The sequence below is a fragment of the Leptodactylus fuscus genome, chromosome 11, assembly GCF_031893055.1.
Source record: "Leptodactylus fuscus isolate aLepFus1 chromosome 11, aLepFus1.hap2, whole genome shotgun sequence".
NCBI lineage: Eukaryota > Metazoa > Chordata > Amphibia > Anura > Leptodactylidae > Leptodactylus > Leptodactylus fuscus.
The window spans coordinates 60,307,962-60,317,628 of NC_134275.1; the positions used below are offsets into that span (position 1 = coordinate 60,307,962).

At 45.2% G+C, this 9,667-nt stretch overlaps 1 protein-coding gene across 7 annotated transcripts in view; it reads right to left on the minus strand.

Moving 5' to 3' along the window:
• Positions 1 to 7,439, minus strand: part of LOC142184125 (uncharacterized) — a 48,002-nt gene extending 40,563 nt beyond the window's left edge. For all 7 annotated transcript variants that reach the window (XM_075258843.1, XM_075258840.1, XM_075258845.1 and 4 more), the window contains exon 1: positions 7,346 to 7,439. In XM_075258843.1, coding sequence (XP_075114944.1) covers positions 7,346 to 7,391 — 46 coding nt within the window. In that variant the 5' untranslated portion in view covers positions 7,392 to 7,439. The remainder of the gene's footprint in view (positions 1 to 7,345) is intronic.
• Positions 7,440 to 9,667: the final 2,228 nt, after the last annotated feature.

Genomic DNA, 9,667 nt, shown 5'->3' on the forward strand with positions numbered 1-9,667 from the left:
CACGGCTGCAGGAACCTAGGAAGCTTTTAGAGTGTAGGGGGTGCAGAGGTAGCAAATTGTACTGGGCCCAGGAATCTGGAGGGGTCTCATGGGCCTCTATGGAACAAAAGATGACACCAGTATTATAGATGTGGGGGCCACATTACAGATTTAGCATCAGGGCTCCGGAGTTTCAAATTATGCCTCCAATTTCTTCCTCACTTTACCCCGGATTGGAGCTCTTGCCATATATGAGCACTCGGCACGTTAGAAAGTCAAATATTTTGAAGAGAAGGCCCAAGAAAAAGGACTTCCACTCATTACATAAAGATCCAAGACGTTTCAGCACGTCCCAGATTCTGCTAAAAATCGGCGAAAACAAAATTACTGCAAAGAGGGGTCTTGTCTCTGCCGTTTTCAATAGAAACCGGGTGGAAATCTGGCAGACACCATTATAGTCTGAGGGGTAACCAATCAGTTTTCATCTTTTGGGTCTCCAAGTGGACCCAAAGGACGGAAACTCAAACACTTGTGTACCTAGCATAAATTGGTGTAATCCCTTTAACCCTTCCCCGACATCCGCCGTAATAGTACGGCGCATGCCAGGTGTGTAACGATGGCGACCGCCCGGTGTCTACTGCTTTATGCAGTAGACAACCGGCGCTAATGTCTCCGATTGGCGCTGCAGTCAGAGACGCCGGAGGCGCCATTTTCCCGGCGGCCGCCATTTTCTTTGTGATCGCCGGCACCCGGAGTAAGCTCCGGGGCCGACGTCACGTTTCTATGACAGCCGGGAGCCTTGTGAAGGCTCCCCGATTTGTCATTACATTGCTTCTATTGCAGGCTATGCTATATAGCCTGAAATAGAAGTGCCGGTATTTTGCAATGCATTAGCATTTTAATGTATTGCATTAGTGATCAGACCCCCTGGGGTTCAAGACCCCCTAGGAGGTCTAATAAATGCAAAAAACATTTTTTAAAAAAGTAAAAAATATATATAATTTTTTTTAAAAAGTATTAAAAATTCAACCCCCCCCCCTTTCCCTAGAACACATATAAAAGTAGTTAAATACTGTGAAACACATACATGTTAGGTATCCCCGTGTCCGAATTCGCCCGCTCTACAAAGCTATACAAATATTTTTCCTGTTCGGTAAACGCCGTAGCGGGAAAAATAGTCAAAAGTGCCAAACCGCCGTATTGATTCTGATAAAAAAAAATTATAAAAAGTGATCAAAGCAAAAGCATTTCTTGAAAATGGTAGAACTAAAAAGTACACCCGGCCCCGCAAAAAAAGACACCCTATGCATCCCCGTACACTGACGTATAAAAAAAGTTATGGCTGTCAGAATATGGCGACTTTTAGAAAAAAAAAAAAATTTAACACAGTTTTTGATTTTTTTTAAGGGGTTAAAATGTAAATAACACCATATAAATTTGGTATCCCCGGAATCATACCGAATCACAGAATACAGAGGACATGTCATTTTGGCTGCACAGTGAATGTCGTAAAACCGAAGCCCGTAAGAAAGTCGCAGAAATGCATTTTTTCTTCAAATCCACCCCATTCTGAATTTTTTTCCAGCTTCCCAGTACATTATACAGAATAATTAATGGTGGCATCATGAAGAAAAATTTGTCCCGCAAAGATTAAGAGCTCATATGGCTCTGGGAGCGGAGAAATAAAAAAATTATGGAGTTTAGAAGGAGGGGAGTCAAAAACGAAAAACGAAAATCAAAAAATGCCGTCGGTGGGAAGGAGTTAAAGGGAAAATGCCTCCCAAATCAGTTACACTAAGTTCACAATAGTGTTCGCATATCTGCGTTCTAGATCCAGCTTAAATCAGTGGAGAATAAAGTCCTGCAAGAAGTAACTTTCTGTCTGACGATTTTAGTATAAAATCAGTGGAAACTGGGCAGGCCCAAAGGATGGAAACCCGAGCACCAATGTGAATCTAGCTTAGTAGTGTCATGTAGGAGCCTCCAAAAAAAAGTTGTAAAAATACCATTGTCGCCACAAATAATGATGCAATGAAGAAAAAAAAAAAAAAAAAAAAAACCACACACACATAATATAAAATTTATAGATAGACCTACATATACACACACACACTTACATATGGTAATCCAGTGCATAGGGGGCATGGGTGGATTTGCAAGATTAGCCTGCAGCCAGCTGTAATACAAGACATCATGAATCATGGCTAATGGGTGCCAATTCCAGGTGAGCAAGAGCATTTGTGGCCGTCTGTAACCAAATATAGCATATATGTCATATTTTGATTTCACGCCCTGGATTATACGAGGTGGCAGGTCAGAAATAAACTCTGCCGTGCCATTAATTTCTAAGAAAATCTCTGGAAATAGCTGAAGTACAGCAGGTAAGGGATAACATGATCGGACTATCCCCTAATGCCTAACTCTCATCATCACTTCTTACATTTTTTTACTTGTTGCATTATTTTGTCATGGTGCTAGACCACCATCACTAGACCACGGGTCCCAAGCAGGGCTGAGGAACAGGTAGGCCAAAGCATTAACTCCAACTGCACAGCCCTGGTGGTATGTAAATGGAGAGTCTTCTTCTGGCGCTGGGTTCAGCCTTCTAGGCCTCGGGCAGCGTAGATTGCACGTGCCCGCAGCCACAAGAAAATTGGCCACTTACACAGTAAGCAGGTGTAAGCGGTCATTTTCTTGTGGCCTGTGGGCATGCGCAGTCTACGCTGCACAAGGCCTAGAAGTCTGAACCCAGCTCCGGAAGAACACGCGCAGAGAGACTGTTCCTGAAGAAGATGGAGGCGACGCTGAAGATTTCTCTCGCAGCATTGGGCACGCCCCCACTGCTGTGAGAGAACTCATTTGCATACCAATGAAAACCGGGATTTCTACTGAACAGCGGTGCGGAGAAGACATCTAAAGGTAGGAGAAGAATGGTCTTTCTTAAGGCTATTCCTACGTGTGATCAAGAAAAAAAAAAAATTTGATTTTAATGATAGAATCCCTTGAATCATCTAACCTGTGGATAGGTGATAAATGTTTTCATGGAAAATTCCTTTAAACTGGAAAAAGCTCATAGTTTAAAAAAAAAAAAAATTATGATCACACTTGTTTTCCAAGAAAGGCGCTTAGCAAATATTTGAGCAAAAGCAATAACTTCAACTAGAAGTGGCTACACAACCTGAAAACCCAAGACGGAGTCCGGGCTTGCTCACATATCTCCAGAAGCTGGATAAGGCGACGTCTCTGTCGCAGTGTCCCACCTGAAGTCTGTGGAGAAAAAAGCCGTTATCCTCCACTGGTTTCAGATTTATGACGGCGGACACCATTATAGTCAATAGGATCCGTCAGACAGAGTGTGTTACTGCTGTTTCAATGATCCGACGCTTCGTTTCTCGGGTCAGTTGGCGACGCTAGTGTGAACTAGGACTGGAAAATGTTGTAATATTATATTTAGATTGCACGAAATGCAAGGAATTTGTAAGGTTTAAATATGCGTGGAAGGTGGAGAAATTCTGATACAACACGGAGGAGTGGGGCTGGAGAAGACTGAGGCTGCTTTTATAAAACAACAGACATGCGAGTTGTCAGGTTTTTTTTCACTGAACCATAGACTTCAATGGCCAACCTGAGCAGAGGGAAAAACCCATTACGTGAAAAACCATGGACATGTGAGAATTGCTGCACTGGCTAAAAGGAGTCCGGGTGCAGTCAGTTTTCATGGATGGCAAAATGGACAGAAAAGTAGTTCGCGTGAAAGGGTCCTCTTATAAATCCTGGTGCAAATGTGGATTTCACTCTAAATTTCTAGCAGACCAATCAACAGGCCTGGTGCACTGACCGGACTATAAAAAAAGGACACGTTCCTGACGGGTTGCAAAACACCTTTGGGGAAAAAAAAGCCACTCCCAGGAGGACTTCCTCAGGTATAAAGAGGCTGTACTCACATTCAAGCGCACACTCACCTCTGCTAGGCAGCTCTACTTCACCACACTCATATCTATCCTTTACCGCAACCCCAAATAGCTATTCGCTACCTTCAACCCCCTCCTCCGTGCCCCCTCCGACGTCACTTATCTCAGCTGAGATTTCATGGTGAAATCAGCAGAAAGAAAAGTCCTTGTAAAAAAAAAAAAAAAAAAAAAAACAATCTGCTTCAAAATCAGCTCCAAATTCCTCCATGTGAACTACCCCTAAATCTGTAGACTGCACGCTGACCCAATAAAATCAATGGGCTTTTACCCTCTGGACCATTTAGAAGAACATTACAGCATGTCAGATTTTGATCTGTTTTCTAGTATTAGAAAAGGACACTTAAAGGGATCCTATCATTAAAACTCAATTTTTTGTCCCTAACACCCTTAAGAAAGACTATTCGTCTCGTACCTTTAGATGTCTTCTCCGGGCCAGACGAAAACCGCGATTTATACCGAACGGCGGCTCGGAGAAGACCTCTAAAGGTAGGAGACGAATAGCCTTTCTTAAGGCTATTCCTACGTGTTAGGGACCAAAAATTGAGTTTTGATGATAGGATCCCTTTAAGATAATGACATCTCAGAGCGCTCGCTGGAGTTTCTTAGCGCTGCATCAGTTGTTTCTGATCTTCCGTGGCCCCAGGAGGCCCCATGATGGATAAAAACAACATCAGGCACCTGACAGAGTCCTTACCTTTATTTTTGTGTCATTGGCTACAACTATTACAAACTTTTGCGACACAGTATTAAACATTTCCTATTGCGGTTGTGAAGTAATGGACTAATATTTTACTAAGTATCCAATAAATAATACACAGAAAAAAAATGAACAAACCTAGAGAAAGTGCAGAGTATAAATGTATGGCATAGGAAACCCATAAAAGCCCCGGAAATGTAATGAGTGTCACATCTCTGCTCCACAGGGTGATGGACAGGAAGTCGGCCTCACTGTAGGCAGAACTCCGACTCGTAACTATAGGAGGAAGCTGCAGAGACGTCAGAGATGAAGTCTCCCGTGTGCGCTCATATGACCGGCCATACCCAGGAGCACAGCCCTGACAGTCACACACGGCGGCAGATCTGCAAACAACATACACATCACATACAGGGAATACAAGGGCTTCCTTATATCTGCTCCTGGGAAAGCTGGATGATCGTGCAGCTTCAGAAGTCCATAATACAACTGCATGATACTGTCCATACATGACCTGGACCTACTGTCATTCTATTCAAATTAATTTCGATGACTATAGGTCTACATGGTGACAAAGTTCAGATTTAGGCATCTCTGTTTGGGGACCCTCCAAATGGAATACCCAAGGCATTAAATAGTGGTGAGCCATGAAACCATACGGACCCTATAGACTATAATGGGGTCCGTGTGTTCTCCACGCGATGTCCGCACAAGTCACGCGGAGAGAAAAGTACTTTAAGCAGCACTTTTCTCTCCATATGATTCGTGCAGAAAACACATGGACCCCTTTATAGTCTATGGGGTCCGTGTGGTTTCATTGCTCACCGCTTTTTAACGCGTTCTGTATTCCGTTCAGGCAGACTCCACAAACGGAATACCAAACACAGATGTGAACCAAGCCTTATAGAACTGTGTAGTTTCAATGTTGCAGGTGGAATAAACATATTAAAGAGGGTTTGGGAGATTACTATTTTTACTGCATTGAATAAACCTTCTAGTCATACAGATGAGGGTCACTCAGTGCCCCCATTATTAGCCCAATAGAAAGCACCGGATGCTGGAAGTCTCTGTGCTCGGCCTCTCCTACTCCTGAGATGGCGCAGACTCTGCTCTACTCCAGTTGCTTTTATATAGAGTAGAGGGGTGTCAGTCTCGAGACCACAGGTCAGTATGGGAGGCTGAGAACTGCGACGTCTGCTGCTCCAAAGCATTCCCCTCCTCCCCCACTGTGTTCTGCACAGCTAATAATTGGGGTACGGGATGTCCCTCATTTATACCAAAGATTCACTTCTATGTGGTTGCAGTATATGGCAGCTCCATAGACACTGGTCATACATGCGCACTGTTATTTCACTCACAAGGAGCTATCGGGGACTTTCAGGCCTGCGTTTTCCTGATTTATGGGGGTCCTAGCAGTTGCCCCAGCAATACTAAAGAAAAGGGGATAAGTATCTGTAACGACACAATTGCTTTAAAATTGTAAAGGTTTTTCATCACTAAGCTGGTCAGTTCTTGCCAGAGACCCACAATACAAACTTGCACTTTAGGTTACCTTTGGCTGCGGTAAGTCCATATGTGATACATTAACACTGCAGCGATAAGCAGATTTTTTACGTAGTTACAGCAACAAATGCACCATCTGAATATACACATACAACCTGGCAGTGATCAGCACACCCGTACATCTCCACCATGCACTAGGCTTCATACAGTGTGTAAGCCCCAAGTACCCACGTGAAGAACTTTTTACAAGACAGTCTTATCTGTAGGGATCAGGGGAAATCTCTGCAGTCTGCGGTTACTGTCACTTGTTGAGTCCCAAATAGTGCAAAACCTGCCGGGGGCCACAACCAAAGCATGGGATCACTATATTCAGTGTCCAGGGACATAATGCAGGGGCCTATAGCCTGTGGCTCAGGTACATAAAGTAGGGGCCCATAGCCTGTGGCTCAGGGACATAAAGCAGGGCCCATAGCCTGTGGCTCAGGGACATAAAGCAGGGCCCATACTCTGCGGCTCAGGGACATAAAGCAGGGGCCCATAGCCTGTGGCTCAGGGACATAGAGCAGGGGCCCATAGCCTGTGGCTCAGGGACATAAAGCAGGGCCCATACTCTGCGGCTCAGGGACATAAAGCAGGGGCCCATAGCCTGTGGCTCAGGGACATAGAGCAGGGGCCCATAGCCTGTGGCTCAGGGACATAAAGCAGGGCCCATACTCTGTGGCTCAGGGACATAAAGCAGGGGCCCATAGCCTGCAGCTCAGGGACATAAAGCAGGGGCCCATAGCCTGCAGCTCAGGTACATAGAGCAGGGGCCCATAGCCTGCAGCTCAGGTACATAAAGCAGGGGCCCATAGCCTGCAGCTCAGGTACATAGAGCAGGGGCCCATAGCCTGCGACTCCCAGGCAGGTAGGATGAATGCTGGGACTTGTAGTCTTCCACCAGTTGCACAGCCCCAGGGTCAGAGCTGATGCTCCAATCACATCTAGTGACTTGTGCTGTGTGACACGTCCTATACTACCCTGCGGGACCCCCGGCCAGAGCAGCCCCTCCTGAGCTCTCCCTCCATGACAGGCCACGTCCTCCCAAAGACTCCAGCCCACCACAACAGCTCCCCTTTCCTCCCTCCGCCTTATCTCCTTCTTCCGCCCCGTAAACAGCCTCCTACATGTCCTCCTGGGCAGCGGTGCCGTCTCTTACCCATTTGCTCCCGCAGCCCCTTCAGTTTGCCGCTACCGTCCGCCATGTTCCTTTCCCCCGGTGTTGCCGCTCTCTCGCTGTCCGCCCCGGGCTGCGCATGCGTCGGAGGGGATCACGCACAGCGGCTGTTGCTGCTGCTGTTGCTAGGGAGAAGTCTGTGATTGGGTTTACCCCTTGTGTCCCGGAACCGGCCGAAGTTCCAGGAAGTGTGTACCTGAGGGACAATGGTGGACTGTGTGCAAAGGATCAGACATCAAATAGGACTGACGTGTTTCTTTCTATATTGTCAGCTTCTCATTCACCAAAAACGTATTGCAATGAATTTATGACTATGTTCACACTACGACTCTATGGGCTTACTGACAGTCGTAGTGTGAACATGGCCATAAATAGACTGTCTAGGTCCATGCCTCATTTCTGTCCTTTGCTAGACTTTCCATTGGGGGTGGTTGCCTGAAAATTGCGCCATCAAGCATATACTGCGACAAATTCATTCACACACTTACCAGGAAAAAGTGATGAAAAAACAGTATATTACACTTTTCCCTCACGCAGACTACACGGCTTAGATGAGTCACATTAAACGAAGGCGTCCGTCACTATAGGGTTCCTTACTAAAAAAAAAATATTAAAAAATCCCCCAAAAACTTGTATAAACCAGCATATGTATCCACGTTGCCATTCATTTCAGTACAGGCACCCTTTTAGTTTCACGGACCATATCGGAAGCATCAATGGAAATCTATGGGTCCATGTAATAAATATATGCCCTGTGTATATCATCCGTTGTCCAAGGACTCAGCGATGTAGAAGAGTATAGGAAATATTACAAAAAAGTTCATCTGTTTGTCATGGATGTGGATAATTATACAAACATGGACAGAAGGTCGACCAAACAGAGTTGAAAGTGAATCCTTTGGACCTTCTCCTCATCATTACAGTTAATGAATCCGTCTTGGTATACTTTCGAATGTCGCTTTCAGCCATTGAAACATATACCCCAAAAACAAAATCCATCATCCATCACTCTGTCACCAGATGGACCAGTTTTCCATTCATTCTTGTCCCCAAGAGATAAAAAACATAAAAACTTTGCAAGTCTTTAGTAGGTGATACCTTTTTTAATGGCTAACTCATAATGATGACAGAATATGACGTTTCGAAGCTTCCTCTGAGCTCCTTCTTCAGATATAACTAAAAACACCTTCTAGAGGCTGTTTTTAGATATATCTGAAGAAGGAGCTCAGAGGAAGCTTCAAAACGTCATATTCTGTCATCATTATGAGTTAGCCATTAAAAAAGGTATCACCTACTGAAGACTTGCAAAGTTTTTTTGTTTTTTATATTTTATAACCACTGGCTAACACGGTACCAAAACAAACATTTTCCTGTCCCCAAGAGACACATTCATTTGTCATATCATAAGCAGAGCAATAAAACCTTCATATTCAAGTGGCAGTCCTAAGACGGGGTTTTTGGGACCAGAATCCGTGTCAAAATCCAGCTCAAAAAAATGCCTCCCAATCACTTCAATGAAAGCCGGTCATTTCCTTTTTCTACGAGTGGGAAAAAAACGACATGCCTTTTCTTCAGGCAGATTCCGCGACTGATTCAGCCATGGACGTCCGCCTTGCGACACTAACTAGGCCCATTCATTCAGAATGCCGTGACTGGATGCCGGTGCAGTGTATCCAGTTGCAGCTAGCCGTTTTTGGATCGGATTCTAAGGCAGCATCTGCCTCAGACTCCAGTCCAATAAACTCCCGTGTGAACCCGGCCTCAAAGGTGTTTACTAGAGATGAGCGAGTACTGTTCGGATCAGCCGATCCGAACAGCACGCACCATAGAAATGAATGGATGCACCTGGTACTTCCGCTTTGACGCCGGCCGGCCGCTTAACCCCCCGCATGCCGGCTACGTCCATTCATTTCTATGCGAGCGTGCTGTTCGGATCGGCTGATCCGAACAATACTCGTTCATCTCTAGTGTTTACCATGACATGATAGGTCATCAGTATCTGATCGATTAGGGTCGGTCGCCTGAGACCCCTGTTTGATGAAACTTTATGTGAGCACTGCAGCCACATCTTCAGTTAATACTGAGAACAGCGCCACTCATTGCATGGGTTGCAACTTCATGACCTGGCACCCGCTGCAACAGATTTGTCAATAATATCAAGCAGGGAAAGCAGAGCTGCCATTATTGTGACTGCTACAGCTCATATGTGTACTTTCAGGGGTGCAGAGGATGCAGTCACACAGGAGCCCAGAAGCCTTAGTAAGCCCATAAGTTGTTTTTCTCCAATAGTAGAAGATCAGTGTG